Genomic DNA, 16,577 nt, shown 5'->3' with positions numbered 1-16,577 from the left:
TAACTTTTTCTGTTATAAATAAGGGTAAGATGATCATTTTACTGTTTATATTAAAAATATATAAAATTTGTACTTTGTTCTTTCATAAATTTTAGAAACTAACAATTTAACTTTTGCGTAAAGTTTTTAAATTTTGAAAAATAATATTTTTACCTTTAAACCTAAGGTTTTCATATTTTTCAAATTGCAGTCGCCTCCTATAACTTTCAAAAACAGTAATTTTACCCTTACTCTTCAATTTCAGAATCCGACGTCCCTTTCAGCCTCCTCCTTTCTCTGAGCCGATAGTGACGCTGAAAGGGATATTGGAAGCTAAAGTTGAAGAGTAAGAGTGAAACTATTGTTTTTAAAAGTTATGAGAGAGGGATTAAGTTTGAAAAAAATGAAAACCTAAGTTTATGGGTGAAAATGTTAATTTTCAAAGTTTGAAAACTTTAAATAAGGTTGAAATATTAATTTATAAAATTTGTGGATAAAAAGTAATAAATTTTAGATTTTTTTAATATAAACAGTAAAATTAGCATTTTACCCTTACATATAACAAAAAAGTTAATAGAAATTCAGTCATTAGTGAGAGTTTAAAATTTTCAACTGACGTAAGTGTGATTTTGAATTTTACCAAAACTTAGATAGAAAATAGTCATTTTCCCTTTTCTTATCAAACCACCTTAAAAATCAATCCTCTTTTATTTATACAGAATTTTAAGACAGTCCAATGTACTTTCCGTTTCGTTTATGTAACACCAGAAGAAGAGCTTTCCAATAATTCTTTCCCTCTTATAGCTGTAATAAGTTTTATTTGAACGGTATCCCGTTGAAGAAGAACCAGATATGACTATCATGAATCGCATGGATTAGGACATAGTCTTCTTAAGTCCCCACATTAAGAGTAACTCAACCCCTTAGGAAGAACAATCTTATCAACGACAGGGATAGGCGGCGGCACAATTTGTATTTCTTTTAAAATATTTCTAAAAATGGTTGCAGAATTAACAATTTATTTTGTTAAGGGTTGCCTGCAACAATATTAATCTGACCAACAAAAGCAAATTGTACATACGTTTCCAATGGTGAAACGCCTCGTTTAATTTGTTCTCTCTTGGCAGTAAACTTGGATGAATCATGAGACCGGCGGCTGCGTTAGCGACACGGACAAGCCGGGCTCTAATTTCGGCATCGAACTACACAAAGCCAACACGATCTTGGAGCCCCTCATTGGAACAAACTCTCCATCGACTCAGTCTTCGCGACTCTCTGAGCCCAGCGTTGGTGGCTGAAGTTATCGACCCGCATCTATTAACTCATCACTCACTTGCCCTTGGCTTCTTCAACTGGGCATCTCAGCAGCCCAACTTCACTCACTCCTCTCTCTCTTATCAATCTGTCCTCAAATCTCTCTCTCTTTCCCGCCAGTTCAACGCCATCGACTCTGTTTTGAAGCAAGTCAAAGTAAACAAAGTCACTCTGGATGCTTCTGTTTACTGCTTTATAATTCGTTCATTAATTCAAGGGAAAGATACCCAGAAAGCGTTTTTGGTGTTTACTGAACTCAAGTCGAAATGTGAAGAAATTGGGCCTCAGATATGCAACTCTCTATTAGCTGCTTTAGCTTCTGATGGGTATTTTGAAAGTGCATTGAAGGTGTTTGATGCAATGACTCAAAGAGGCGTAGAATTCAGTACCATTGGTTTTGGTGTGTTTATTTGGAGATTTTGTAAAAATGTTGAATTAGGTCAAGTTCTAAGTATGTTAGAAAGTGTTAAAAGGAGTTGTAATTCAGCCATTAACGGGTCAATTATTGCGGTTTTGATAGTTCATGGACTTTGTGAAGCTAAAAGAGTGGAGGAGGCTAATAGGGTACTGGATGAGTTGAGGATTAGAGAGTGCAAACCTGATTTCATTGCGTATAGGATTGTTGCTGAAGAGTTTAAACTAATGGGGGATGTCTTTGAAAGAGAAACAGTTTTGAAGAAGAAAAGAAAACTAGGAGTTGCTCCAAGAACTAGTGATTATAGAGAATTTATTTTAGGTTTGATTTCGGAGCGACGGATTTGTGAAGCAAAAGAATTAGGTGAGGTGATTGTTGGTGGGAATTTTCCCATTGATGATGATGTTTTAAATGCATTAATAGGATCAGTTTCAGGCATTGATCCTGGTTCTGCAATCACCTTGTTAAATTATATGATTGGAACAGGGAGATTACCAACATTGTTAACATTAAGTAACTTGAGCAGGAACTTATGTAAACATGAGAGGAGTGACGAATTGGTGGAGGTTTATAAGCTTTTATCTGCAAATGATTATTTCTCAGATATGGAGAGTTACAATGTGATGTTTTCTTTCTTGTGCTCAGCAGGGAGAGTGCGAGAAGCATATATGGTACTTCAGGAGATGAAGAAGAAAGGTTTAGCCCCAAATGTCTCATTTTATAACTGTCTCATGGAAGCATGCTGTAGAAAGGATCTATTGCGTCCTGCTAAAAAATTGTGGGATGAGATGTTTGCTAATGGCTGTAGCGGGAACCTGAAGACTTACAATACACTAATAGGGAAATTCTCAGAAGCAGGTGAAGTTGAAGATGCTTTGAGGCTCTTTCACCGTATGTCGGCAAAAGGGGTGACGCCTGATATCACAACCTATATGTCCCTCCTCAAAGGGCTCTGTCAAGAAACAAATTTTCAAGCTGCTTTCGAAGTCTTTCACAAGTCTGTTACTCAGGACACAATCCTGGCTCACAGAATATTAAGCACACTTATCCTTTCGCTCTGTCAAAACGGTATTTATTCAACGTTCTCGTGTATCCTTTTGCAGAATACAGCTACTAATACCGTTCTTTTTCTAGTATAAGTATGCTTTCTTATGGGAGGTTATATGTATATGTGAAGGTTTACCATATATATTTCCGATGCTTCTTGCAGGACATTTTCTTGTTGCTGTTAAGTTTCTTCATGGTCTTGCCCCCGATATGGGACATTCAGAATCCCATGTCATTTTGCTGAAATGTTTAGCTGATGCTAGAGAGATTCAAGTTGCCATTGAGCATATAAAATGGCTTCAGAAAACCTCTCCTTCAATATTGCAAGTTATAGCTACTGAACTATCAGCATTGCTTTCATCACTTTCACAACCAGAGCCCATTTTACAGTTGCTACAGGCAGTGCAAGAAAATTTTCTCAATTCCAAAAGTGTTTCATAGAAACTTTGCCGCTGATAATAAGTTGAATATATGCAGGCGTTTTATCGGTATTATAAGGCTTGGAAGTTGGTCAATATGTCAGTGACTGGTGGATTTACTTGTGTGACAATAAAGGCGAAATTGAATGCATTTCATGTGGCCAAAACATCAACTGGAACTTAATCTAAGCTCATTTCTACTGCAAAATAGACAGACAGACGGACACAGTTCACCGTAACTATTCCTTTCATTATTGTATGGTACCCCTACAAAAAAATCTCTGTTCCATATATACACATGCCTTACTTCGTCAGAACACTATGGATAGTGAATGGCAAGGAGGTAACCCAGACTAAATCAGTTGCTCCTATCTTGAAACTATATCGTGAGAAATATAACTATTAAAGACTTTAAAAGAAACTGTAAAAATTATATCTACAAGTAGAAGAAAATGTACATACAATGTACAACTTGTTTTGGTCAATCTTCAAGCCGCTGGATCTCACCCATCATGATCCGGTTGCTAGAAACTTTAAAGCCGAGGAGAGCAGGATCAATCTGCCTTCCTTTCTTTCCCTTCTTTTTGCCACTTCGCCCGGTTGGTGCACCAACATCAGATGACTCGAAAGCAGCTGCATTTAATGGGTCAGCTTCTGGAAGAACTGGTTTCTTAAGCATGTCTATGAATGATGTCTCTGAAACAGCAGCATCACTGAAAGATGAGGTCCTCCTAAAACGCACATCTTTTTTGCCAGGTGCTTGAGTTTCAGGAACTTGGGTTGCTACAGGATTGCTGACTGATTCCCGCTTCCCTTCTGTAATTTACCACAATTAACAATGGTTAAAGAATCAATAATACTATCTCACAAAACAAATCACAAGCATGTAAAGTGAGGAAAAAAAAAAAGAGTTAATATACCGTCTGATGTGAGGGTTATTGAACTTTTCTGCTTGACAAATGCTGCAGAAGTTGACTCAGGCAAAACATCCTGGGGGGATGAAGCTCTTGCTAGAAGCTGTTGTTTGCTTAGATCATTGTCAAGCCCTTTGGGTAAATTAGGGGGAAGCCTGTAAACAAAAGAAGACCATGTTAATCACTTTAAAAACTTAGAATTAGCACATGTGAGCCCTTATTGCTATTTTAATGTCACAAATAAATATATTACAAGAAAATTAGATACAGGCAGTTGAGTTTGAGAAGTTCATGATTTTACAAGATTACAATTAGTAGCATCATAGAATTGTACCTTTCATTTGAAATTTCTCCATGCGACTTGTCTAGCCCTATTTCATAATTGTAGAAGCCTCCATTTCCACCTGCATCATTTCACATTTACTTTCAGACATTCAATTTGGCAGAAAAGACAAATTATGACAACAGAAATTTTGACACTTTACCAACACTACTTAGAGAACTATGCCTACTATGGGCATTCCTTGGTAGCTCTACATAATCCAGAGAGTTTTCTGCTTGCTCCACCAAATTGTTTTTCATCTCTGAAACCAACATGCTCATGCCTTTGGACCCATGCCTCTTCCCCTTTGGTCCTTCCAGCTCTAAGAAGTCCTTGTCCAAAGTTGATTTACCAATGGAGCTTGAATGTTCTATGCTGCCAGACAAGAATGGTTGTTCTAATAGTACACCAGAATTAGATCTTAGGATTAATCTTTCACCATTCCCTGAATGCTTGAATGGTGCACTTGAGTTGGAATTTTGAGGCCCTTCCACAAAGGAGCTGTTCCCAGTGACTTCTTGATCAGTGAGGAGATTAAAAGGGAGATTTGATGACTGTGTCTCAGAAATTGGCCAGAAGGTATCCTGGGTTTTAGTAGACGATATATTATGTTGGTAATTTACATCTGCGGAATGCACAGATTGAAGACCCGAGTTTTGATGGAGAAGATCCATTAGAACTCCCTCTGAGTTTTCCCCATCACCGCCAGTGGATGTCCACAAACTTGAATCCACAGAAGTCATATTAACATCTGCATCTTTACGTTGTCTATCACCTTTAAGGTTCAACTGTTGCATCTGTTTCTCAATCCAGCTATTTTCCTGCAGCATATTGCTCCCAGAGAAGTGGCTCTCTTTCATATCTGGATGAGTAGCATATAACTCATCAGAGATTTGTTGGGAGTGTGATGGGATGCCAGAAGAAAAGGAACTCAGCTGGCCAGTTGAATGCATATAGAGATGCTGATCTGGAAAATCTAGACCTTGGGCTTGAGTGTTTATATTATCCAAATTCCTTCCGGGAGTGAGAGCAGGAGGAACAGACAATAACCTATCCAATGCCATAGAGCTAGGCTCAAACAACCCTCTCTGATGTCGTTCCTGTACAGCATGATTCCAGTTATGGTGGTTGAATTGCTCCTCATCTGAAGAAAGCCTCTGCTGTTGCTGGTAAAAATCTGAAGCACTAAAACCTGCCGAATGAATTGGGTGATGACCAGAAGAACTCCTAGCAAACTGACCAGCCACATCAACCGACCATGGGCCAGTTATATGCCCTTCCCCTTCCAGCCCTGACTGCTGCCTCAATGCAATAGATAACTGACGTGCTCGCAATTGTTCTTGCTGGAAATGAAGCTGCTCTTCTGAAGAAGGCATATTTGCATGCTTTGCTTGTGATCTTAGATCCAAAAAATCAACTGGCTGTCCCCGGAGTGCACTCTGACCAATCTTTGCTTGGATGATCTGCTCCAGTGACTGATCTGGGTGCCTTGCATGAGAATCCTGTTGGAGTTCATTTAGAAGCTGCATCCTTAACTGAGCTTGATTGAGTAGGTTATCTCTTACAGTTTCTACCTTCAACTGTCCGTAACCAGGATCAGGCATCTGATGGGGAAACAGTTGTTCCAAAAGTAACTGTTGTTGTTGTTGTTGCTGCTGCAGCATCTTCATTTGGTTGAAACGAAACTGCTGCTGCTGACGCAAGCGATGCTGTTGTTGAAGTTCAAGCTGTCTCTGCTGCTCAAGCTCAAGCTGCCGCTGCTGCTCAAGCTCAAGCTGCCGCTGTCGCTCAAGCTCAAGTTGCCGCTGTTGTTGCAGCAACTTGAGCTGCCGCTCTTGTTGAAGCTCAAGCTGCCGCTGGTGTTGCAGTTCAAGCTGTCGCTGGTGTTGAAGCTCAAGATGTCGCTGGTGTTGAAGCTCAAGATATCGTTGGTGTTGACGCTCAACATGTCGTTGAAGCTCGAGATGTCGCTGTTGCTGTAACTTAATTTCCAAAAGTTGTTTCATGTCTGAAACTGGATGAGCAGACTGCTGTAGATGAAGATTCTTGCTCTGAGAAAGAGAAAAACCAGGAATTTGATCTATCCCCAACTCATTTGTACATGACAAAGGATGAGGAGACGAATAATTCTGCTGTTGATGTTGTTCCTTCAGCAAATTTTGTGACATTAAGTGCTCTGCCATGTCAAAACCCTTCAATTCTTGCCCCCCATGAAATAATAGGTGTGCATCTATAGAACCTTGATGAGAGTGGGATTTTGAAATTGTATTCCTTCTATAATCATCAGAGCACATCTCCCCAAGAGAAGGTTGATCAGCCATTGAACTGAAAGAGCTTTGGCTGACAATTTTAGCATCTCTGTCAAAAGAATCCAAGAACTGACCATGGTCACCTATTCTTGAAGCCAAATTGGATGATTGAGAACGTCTCAAATGAGAGCTGTCTCTCAGCTCTGACATCAACAGACCAAAAGGATGCAACTTATCATCCTCCTGATGTCTAGGCAGACTAGTTTCTGAAAACTCATTAACAAGGGAATGGTGACTTGCAGGACTCGAAAATGAACTGTGAATATCAGCACCAGATCTCTTCATATGATTAGCATTGCTGCTCCCAGGCCTCCCAGGAAAGACAATTTCTGCAACAAAAAATGATTGACAATGGAAGTGGCATCACATACAGATACAATAAGAAAAATTAACAGCAAAACCAAGCATTGGAACATACCTTCATCTTGAGCAACAGAATTTTGGAAGTTTTGATTGTCAGGAAGACGGGGCTCAGATTGATGTTCAGGATTAGGTGCTACTAACTGAAAATCAATAACTGAAGTAGCATCTGGACCAGTTGAAACCCACAGCTGATTATTTACAACAGCAGACCTATTATAATCAGGTCCAGCAACAGGAGAGGCTACACTCTCTTCCAAGCAGCCCACAACAGTACCAGATAGCTGTGAAGTTGTAACCAGATTATTGCATGTGGAGGACCCTGTTTTAACTTTCAGATGTGGCATGATTTCACCAAGTTCTTGAAAAGCTGATCCAGCTGGGGCATCTGACAATCGAACAGGTAAATCAGTTCCAAAATAACCTTGCTCAAACCACATAATGATGTCAATCCCCATGTATGGTCCCTGAATTACACCCTGAGGATCAAGATAGAACAAACTTAAATCCTCTAGTGATACACCAACATCTGATGGATGTACCCTGCTATTGCCTTTTTGATGAAGCTGATCATTGTTTGCAGTTTGTTCCAAAGATGCAAAATCAAACAGAGAATTTGAATCATCGGGAAGCTGGTTACTGACTTCAAAAGAATCAGCTGACTTAACGTCTTCCAATTTAAGGTGCTCTTTAAAATTCAAAGCGTCTGCTTGTTGGTTTTCAACAAATTTCACTTCATTAACAGTGTTACTAGAGCTGGTAGTCTCTCCAGCACCACATGTATCATGTCCCTTCAAAACCGATGGTATCAAGCCATCATGCATGACATCAATTGCACCTGACCTGATACCTTCACCTTCGTTAAAAGCACCCCTTTCTGAAATGAAGGAAAAAATATCCACATATATAAAATGAATAATTAATATTTCTCAAATCAGTTAATTAAAAATAATCAAAGATTTAAAGCTTCTTACCCTTGGCAACATAGGGATCAGATGGGCTTAATGTCTCGGCACCGCTACCTTGGCCACAATTATTTACACCAGAAGTTTCCAAAGATTCAACAATTTCTTCAGTATTAACTGAAGAATTCTGTTTACCCTCACTGATAGTAGTGTCACCAAATCCTGAATAAACAGAAAATCTCAATCAGCGAGAACAAACAGTTTACTGCGAGTATAGTCAATGGTAATGCAACTCCGATTACCTGCAGTATTAACACACGATGCCACATTTTTGACCCTATTAGAGTTCTGTAATACTTCACTGCTTCTAATTCTTCCTTTCCATATATCCCCAAGAGTAGCCTGTAAACAACAATAATCCAGTTTGAAGCATCTAAAGTAACTAAAATAATTTTATGTTAAAAAGGAGGGAAATTCATATACCTCTTCCTCTGCATCAGGGGCAACAAAAGCCAAGGGTTCAATGGAGGCAAATTGTGTAATTGGTGATACATTGTCCATCTCATCAGGTAAGGAATCAAAATTCGGAAGAGTTTTTTGTTTACGATAAATGTCAAGAAGCTTTGCTCTAGGATAACAATATACAGCTGAGGGGCCGGATAATTTATCTACAGTAACAGAGCCAATAACAGATACAGAGAGGGGCCTGCCTATTTGTAGACTTCCATTGATAGTAGACCTACCACGTCCAGGTGCAAATCGCACATTTGAGCTTTCTACCCGCCCCCTCTCCAACCCAAATCCTGGTGCAGAGCGGTATGCAGCTGGCCCACCCGCATGAACTTCCATGCGATGGCGGGGCCTCCACTTATCACGGGAATCATTATCACGCTCGGAAGTTGTGCGATTGCCACTGACAAAAGATTGTCTTTCAATCTGAGTATCTTCCTTCTCAGCTTCTGTCCTCTTTTCAAACCGAGAATCCTTCTCTTTATCTTCAGGACCCCACCTGGAAGACCACTTGGTGTCTCGCCGGGATTCATGCCCAGAAGTACGGTTACTAGGATCATGCCAACGATCTGCAGAAGACAAGGCTCTAGTTTCAGAAATATCCCTAGAAAAGGTAGCATCTGCACGGCGATCTTCTTTTCTGCGATCTCTTCTACCAAGTATGCCTGTTTCTCTCTCCTCTTCACGCCAGCGACAACTATTTTCAATATCGGGCACAGCCTTCCTCCAGTCTTTCTTTTCTTGAGATCCATCCAAACGCCAACTGTCTTTTAAATTAGTATCAGTCGTGTTTCCCTGAGGCAATGAATTTGGTGCACGCATTTCCTGACATTATTTAGGTACCACAGGGTTAAGGGGGTAAAAGCATACAAGCTTTAAAGAAAATTTAATGGCACTATGAACATCACAGCAAACTTGGGTCAAATTTATTTACCTCTAATATAAATTGCTACTGACTTAAAGCAAAAACCTAAATTATTCTCAATAAATAAATGATTCTAAGTTCCCACATTGGATAAAACTCACTGAATTATTATCAATAATGATATTATTATTCATTCTTGCAGAGGATAAAATTTGCTAAGAACTCTCCTTTACAAGAAATTTTTTTGTGAAGGATTACACTGAAAAACCAGTTTTAATGACATAATCAAAACTAACTGCAAACACAAATGCCAAAAATTTTGAGGCAATTTCCATAACTTGAAATTATCCAGAGGCTCTCACACAGGGACACTGCTCACACAACACAGGCAGGTGAAAGGGGCACACACACACACACACACACAAAAACAAGCAATTTTGAAAGTACAAATTGCCAAACCATGGCATAAAGGATGAGTTTTATGAACTTGAAATCAAGAAACTAATAGTAAAAATATCTAACACACAATAATCCCAAAAGCACCTTGATGTATGTCATATTAAGCAATAAGAACACACAAGAAAGGAGATGACTTTTACTTAGCTTGCAGGAATTTACAGTGACGCAATAGTTAGAAAAAAAAAATTCAGAAGCACTATTACAAGTAAAAACCTGGTTTATAACAACTCCATCTTCTGACAAGGAGGAAAGAAGTTCATTCTGATCATAGCATTTAGTAAGAGTCATATTAGATTTAATGTTTTAGATCCACAGGTCAGGATATCAGAAGAACAGTGAACAGTCAAAGTTATGTTAAACAAATGATAAAAGCAATAAAAGCATCAAACACAGTTCAGTAACCCTACAAACAAGTAACTTCTAACATAACAAATCTACAAGGTTGTCCTGTCAACCCCACACATAAATTAATATAAAATTCTGAGGCACATATCTAAGAGTAAAGGATGAAGAACTTTCTTACCCCTCCTGCAGTCAATGTCTTAGGATCAATTGGTTTAGCATAAAGCCACTGCGGGGACAGTGGAATGCTGTTCTCTGAAGTTACTTGATCTGTCATATCAACCAAAATAATTATAATAATAAATAGCCATCAAAACTATGTGGACATGTAAAAGCAAGAGAACTGAAACAAAGACAAATGAGAATTTGAACAAATATATATATATATAGCATAATTTTATCAAACACTTCCGTAACTCAAAAAAAATTAACTACCTTTTGACTCATCAAGTAACCCTATCAGTGACTTCTCCTCACCCGTTCCTCCCCAAGCTTCATCTAACATAGTGTAAAAACCAAATTATTATCACACATAGAAAGTAGCATCATTCTTTAAAAACTAAATAAAGAAACTAATCTCATAAAAAAACCATATAAGACATTCGTCAACTACTTTGCCAGGAAAACCAAGCGTTTTTTTTTCTTTTTCTTTTTTGAAACTGAATGAAATATCATTCAAAGGCGAAGAAAACATTAAAATAAAAGAACCAGGGACCTATGGAATGTCACAGAAAGAAAAAAATGTTATTCCAATCATATGCCAAAAAAGAAACCATACCCCTCAAAGAATACCACCTCAAACGAATAAAAATAATAAGATCCAGCCCGAAGAAATCATTTAGCCCAGGAAAGCTTCTTAGTTCAAATTATGAAAAAACCTATAGACTATGAAACAAGAAAATATGATCATCATGTACATAAACACAGTAATAAAAAATAATCAATTTTCAAAATAGGTAATCATAATATATTCCATTTACACCACTTATAAAGGAGTTCCTGAAACGTTAAAAAATTAAGAGTAGGATATAATCTGAGATTGAGACGCGTACAAGAAATTGAAACTCCCGTTATAGATCTTGATTAAACCTTGTCTTATGGTTACGCTCAATCAATTCAGTAAACAGATAACAGTATTATAAGATTTGACAATGGCCTAAGACGATTAAAACTAATAAACGACTGATTAGATAAACGAAAGCAGGAAATTCAAACAAGTAATTTGCGAGAAGAAACGTGGAAAAAATAAATGATATCTACAGTTGAGAATTTACAATAAGAAAAGAATTATATTAACAGATCGATCAGATATAACTTCAGATGTTATTTTCAATAGAAATGAGATTAAATAATGAGAAATTAAAATTAAAAAAAAAAGTAGAACCTTTGACAGAGCGGTGTTGATCGAGCGTCTTAGAGGAAAGGAAATCGTCCGGAAGATTCAGCTTTCCGTCAGCCATCACCGAAAGTCGCAGGAAATTTGAGACCGAGAATAAGCAGATACCGAGCGAGCGTGCGAGAGAGCGATAGCTAGGGTTTGATGAATTGCAGAGTTTCTGTTGTGATACAGAGAGAGAGAGAGTGAGTGATTTTTTTTTTAATTTGTTTAAGAGAGCTTACCCAAGAAACGTTGATATAGCAACTGTGCGTATCATATTTTTACTTGAAATAAAAAAAATTGCAATTTTTTTTTTTATTTTTCAAATATATGTATAAGTTACGTCACTTGCAAATGAAAACTCGTCTGCTCTTATTTATTTTAATACGAAAATTGGGTTGGTGAGGAATGGATAGTGAAGACTTTTACATTACATATATTAGGTTAGATTTAAACTGAATTTATTTGAGTTTAAATTCAAATTTAGTTCGAATGAATCCAAAATTAGGCAGTCTTATATGAGCTCGAGTTCGAGTTACTCATCAAATTTTTTAATTAAAAATTTTGATATAAAACGATATCATTTTGACCGATATATATTAAAATAATAGCATTTTAATAATGACAAACTAGTCGAATTGAATTTAAACCGAGTTCGAGCTCGACAAGCTTGAGCTCAAACTTGAGCTTAGCTATATGTAAATCAAGCTGAGCTTGAATTCAATTTGATTCGAATCCAATTCTAACATATACACAGTAAGAAATATTAAACTCAATATAATTTTATTTTAAAATTAAAAAAATAAAGTATGACAGCTTTTATCCTTGAAAAAATCATGAATCAAATGCAGATGATGGTTAATTTCGTGTGGTTAAATATAAATAAAATTATATGTATAAATAATATGTTTAATTTTATATATAAATAATAGTATATAATTATGTAATTAAATATTATTTTATTTTTAATTTTTAATTATCTAATTATGTAATAATATATCACTATTTATATATAAAATTATAGATATTATTTATCATATAATACTACTCATTAAATAATTTATGTGCCTTGATGATGATGTAATTACCAGTTACAAATTAAAATATTAAAAGGAGAATTGACCATTCAGGTGGTAAGTAAACAAATTAACAAAAGAAAAAAAGGGATTTTCAGGCTTTGATGAAGTTAGCTAAGCAACTCAAGTTCAGAGACATTAATTGGGCTGGGCCAACCCATGGCTTGGCCAGAAGCCTGATGTAAAAAGACTCGGCTCATAGCCTAAGCAAAGAACCCATAAAGGTATGATCCGTTACTGTTGACGATTTGAAAAAGAAAATAATTTAAAATTTTTTTTAATTAAAATATTTTTAAAAAATTAACGGTTGGATCATGGGTCTCGTACTTTCATCAGGCCAGGCCAGCTCAGCCCACAACCACCTCTAACTCAAGAATAAGCCGAAACCGTGTCTAGAATACGATTGCAGATTTCAAATTATGAATACATCAAACTAATATTACAAGTAAAATATTTCCATAAATTAGAATATAATTACACAATAGAAGTTTAGCATATTTCAATGTAATTATAAAATTTTAAATGTGTATAATTTTGGGTTGTGATTCGAGATTTTGAATTAAAATAAAATAATATTAATCACATAATGATATATATAAATATATATTTAGTTATATAATCGAGATAAATATATATAATATTACTCTATATATTACAAGTAAGATAAATAATGCATCAAACATTTAGATTATAATCTATTTCGGTTTGTGAAAAACACCGTGTATATATATATATAGTTTTGTTAATAGATAGTTGTTCTATTATAGAAGGAAAATTCATTTACAAAAGAGGAAGTAAATCACAATACACCAATGTCAAAAGCTATAAAAATCATAAGGTCAATGAACCAAAAATGCTTTCTAAAATAAGTGATCAAAAAATAACTATTTACTTTATAAGGTAAAAAAAAAGGAAAAAAAAATCCTAAAATTTAATTACTCCCTTATTATACAATGTAAAAAACATATTAAAATACCAGGTTCTGAAATATTTCCATTAGACAAAGAATTATTTTTGATCTTGCCCATGGGCTCCCTATGCAACTAAATCCATAAAAAAAAATAGAAAGAAAAGAACTTGAAAATAACAAGCTGATTTGCCAATGGATAAGTACACTTTGAGCAACCATCAACCAGCCAAAAAGTTGGTAATTGCACCAAGTATGAACCTAATTGCTGTAACAAGAATGTAGATTTCCGATCAAACACCCTGCATTGCCCATCAAGTCTATTTAATCTGCCTTGAAAAAATAACTATCTCTCCTATTAGTTATATATAAATCAAGTTGAGCTTGAATTCAATTTGATTCGAATCTAATCCTAACATATACATAGTAAGAAATATTAAACTCAATATAATTTTATTTTAAAATTAAAAAAATAAAGTATGACAGCTTTTATCCTTGAAAAAATCATGAATGATGGTTAATTTCGAGTGGTTAAATATAAATAAAATTATATGTATAAATAATATGTTTACTTTTATATATAAATAATGGTATATATTTATGTAATTAACTATTATTTTATTTTTAATTATCTAATTATGTAATAATATGTCACTTTTTATATACAAAATTATATATATTATTTATCATATAATATTACTCATTAAATAATTTATGTGCCTTGATGATGATGTAATTACCAGTTACAAATTAAAATATTAAAAGGAGAATTGATCATTCAGGTTTTTCTAAATTTTGTTTTTTTATCTTTAAAAACCCTAAACATCTACCTATTAGTGATTAAAGTTAAGCAAACTCTAACCCTTTAAAATTTTGTTTTTTTCTACCCCCTTAAATCTTAAAAAATAACTATCTCTCCTATTAGATCAAGTTTTAAAAATTAATAATTTCTCTCATAAAGTTTTATTCATTATCCAGCAACATCTCTAACGCTTCTCCAACGACATCTCTTTTCTCTTCCTCCGACAATCGCTCCTTCGCCATCTCTCCCTTCAACTGGCAGTCCTAAACCCAACGGAAAGACGATATTTTGTCAAAAAAGATGAAACATCGACTTTCCCGACAAAAGCAAGATATCTCATCTTTGTCTTCCTTGATAAAACTGAGAGTGTTTTCTTAAGTCAATCGACGTCATCCAAACTTTCAAATGAAAGAAGCTTCACCATTGAAGTGAGAGGAGGTGTCAGGAGATATTCGTGGCCAGCGATGGTGTTGGATATGGTGTCGAAGATCTAGAAACTAAATCCTAAGGGTGAAATGTCATTTTTTCAAACTTGGCTTAAGGGGAAATTTTTAGTTTTTAAAATTTAAGAGAGGGGAAAAGAGATTAAATTTTTATTTATTTTTAATATTATAAATGAATGATGATTTTGTCCCTCAAACTATTAATTTTAACCATCTATAAAGGTAGTGTTTAAAATTTTCAAAGATAAACAGGAAAAACTTTGAAAAAAAAAAAATGTTTGGATGAAAATGAGTCCTTTGGCCTAAAAGAAAAGGAAAACTCAAAGTCAAACCTTGGAATAACCAAAAATGTTGAGGTCAATTGCCTCAAATACTCAACTCTTAATTCATTCTCTGGGCAGCTTCCTTGGCAAGGACCTTTTCTATAGCCTTGGTCTTGGCTTTAGATTTAGAACCCATAACCCCACCACCCCACTTCTTCGGTTCTTCCTGTACTCATCATACTTGTCATTGAGATTTGCCTGCAACATTATAAACAAATCCTCTAATGAGACTAAATCCTCCAAAAATGTCTATGACTGATTTAGCTATACCTTAACTTAGTAGCCTCTAAAATTCTGCTGAACTCCAGTTTATCTTCATTCTAGACTGTGGTCAAGCAGAGGACTGATGCAGTTTCCTTGTGAACAATCTATCATAAACATGACAGTAATTTAGTTCCCAGTTCTATTTTTCGCTTTGACATGCTTAGAAGACAAAATATAAATATATAATAAGCACTGCTCCCAATCGTGCTTTTCCCTTAACAACGCAGTATGGGATCTCCATCTTCCTGCAGAAAGCTGGTAGCCAGACAACCATTTCTATTGGGTCCATATCATAAGCAATAACCACCAACTGTGCCTTGTTCTACTACAGATATTCAATAGAAAAATTAGAGTAGGTGACAGATTAAGAGTTGGAAGTGCAATTGAGCCCAGATTAGACAAAAATGAATTTTACCTGCTCAATAAGGTATGTGACATGGTTGAGCCCATATTTCACAACAACAGGCTTCTTAGCCTCGACAGGTTTTCCTTCAGCCTCTGCCTGTGCTTTTTTCAACAGCCTCCCTTCTTTGCTGCTTTGTCCTCGGGCCAGTACTTGAGAAGTATCTTGAAAGGGTTTGATGCTGTAGATAAAGTTTCAGAAAAGAAAATTAATACAAAATCGACATCTCACTTGAACTCTATTTACACAATAAAGTAGATACCATCTTAGTAAATACTGCCTTTGAGTTAATTAGTGATGATGCCAATGTTCTTGTCGAGAGTCTTGGTGAACTGGTCAAAATTCTCTTCTTCCTCTGAATATCAACCTGTTTAGGCCACCTCACGAACCGAGTCAAGTCCCTCTTAGGTGGCAATGCACCTCCGATTCCAAACTGCTTTTTTCTCTTCTCGAACAACGGGTTCGACAACTTCTCCTTTAAACAAAAATAACAGCAAAACTATCAAAACCAAAACCAAACACAAACAAAACACGGAGAGTGGAAAAAATAAATTACAGATTTCTTCTTGGCAGCGGCTACTGGTGCTTCTCCAACTCGTTTAGGAGCCAACAATTTAAAAAGTAATATGTGAATGTATCAATCATCATACTTGTTTGATCAAAATAACGAGATTGTGTGAAGTAAAGAAATGAGATCAAAGGCTCACTATTATCAGTAGAAGGGTGCTTCCAAAGCTAAAATTTCTTCTCGTCTCACTGTCGCATGGAGAGCCGGTGGCTATATTTGGAAGGCCAAAAGACTTTTTGGCCACCCAAGGTTA

The 16,577-nt window shown here is 35.9% G+C and overlaps 2 protein-coding genes and 1 pseudogene across 4 annotated transcripts; 1 reads left to right on the top strand and 2 right to left on the bottom strand.

Moving 5' to 3' along the window:
- The first annotated feature begins 774 nt into the window (after positions 1–774).
- LOC123222500 (pentatricopeptide repeat-containing protein At5g14080) lies at positions 775–3,246 on the top strand. 3 transcript variants are annotated; one of them, XM_044645312.1, is made up of 3 exons: positions 776–2,071; positions 2,357–2,776; positions 2,919–3,246. In XM_044645312.1, exons 1-3 carry the CDS (start codon positions 1,123–1,125, stop codon positions 3,194–3,196), a joined length of 1,647 nt encoding a protein of 548 aa, XP_044501247.1. In that variant the 5' UTR covers positions 776–1,122; the 3' UTR covers positions 3,197–3,246. The 3 variants fall into 3 exon arrangements, with proteins under 3 accessions (XP_044501245.1, XP_044501247.1, XP_044501246.1); XM_044645311.1 differs by having other exon boundaries at positions 2,354–2,776; XM_044645310.1 differs by having other exon boundaries at positions 775–2,776.
- A 157-nt stretch (positions 3,247–3,403) lies between these two features.
- On the bottom strand, positions 3,404–11,785 carry LOC123222499. The gene is made up of 11 exons (XM_044645308.1): positions 11,545–11,785; positions 10,596–10,658; positions 10,342–10,430; positions 8,468–9,319; positions 8,287–8,386; positions 8,054–8,206; positions 7,138–7,956; positions 4,574–7,048; positions 4,423–4,492; positions 4,095–4,243; positions 3,404–3,990 (listed from the first exon to the last, which is right to left on the bottom strand). Exons 1-11 carry the CDS (start codon positions 11,618–11,620, stop codon positions 3,656–3,658), a joined length of 5,181 nt encoding a protein of 1,726 aa, XP_044501243.1. The 5' UTR covers positions 11,621–11,785; the 3' UTR covers positions 3,404–3,655.
- A 3,271-nt stretch (positions 11,786–15,056) lies between these two features.
- Positions 15,057–16,366, bottom strand: LOC123223510 (annotated as a pseudogene).
- Between the last annotated feature and the right edge of the window lie 211 nt (positions 16,367–16,577).

Source organism: Mangifera indica, chromosome 8 (assembly GCF_011075055.1).
Source record: "Mangifera indica cultivar Alphonso chromosome 8, CATAS_Mindica_2.1, whole genome shotgun sequence".
NCBI lineage: Eukaryota > Viridiplantae > Streptophyta > Magnoliopsida > Sapindales > Anacardiaceae > Mangifera > Mangifera indica.
Note: the sequence above shows the minus strand (reverse complement) of the source record. Positions and strands in the feature narration are given on the sequence as shown.

What these genes read in the sequence shown, in the direction of transcription:
- LOC123222499 (XM_044645308.1), bottom strand. Translation starts at nt 11,620, where the DNA reads ATGGCTGACGGAAAGCTGAATCTTCCGGACGATTTCCTTTCCTCTAAG. An exon ending in GTTACTTGATGAGTCAAAAG is followed by an intron (nt 10,431 to 10,595) that starts GTAGTTAATTTT and finishes TTGATATGACAG; the next exon opens with ATCAAGTAACTTCAGAGAAC. An exon ending in AGACATTGACTGCAGGAGGG is followed by an intron (nt 9,320 to 10,341) that starts GTAAGAAAGTTC and finishes AAATAATGTCAG; the next exon opens with GAAATGCGTGCACCAAATTC.
- LOC123222500 (XM_044645310.1), top strand. Translation starts at nt 1,123, where the DNA reads ATGAGACCGGCGGCTGCGTTAGCGACACGGACAAGCCGGGCTCTAATT. An exon ending in CCTTTCGCTCTGTCAAAACG is followed by an intron (nt 2,777 to 2,918) that starts GTATTTATTCAA and finishes TGCTTCTTGCAG; the next exon opens with GACATTTTCTTGTTGCTGTT.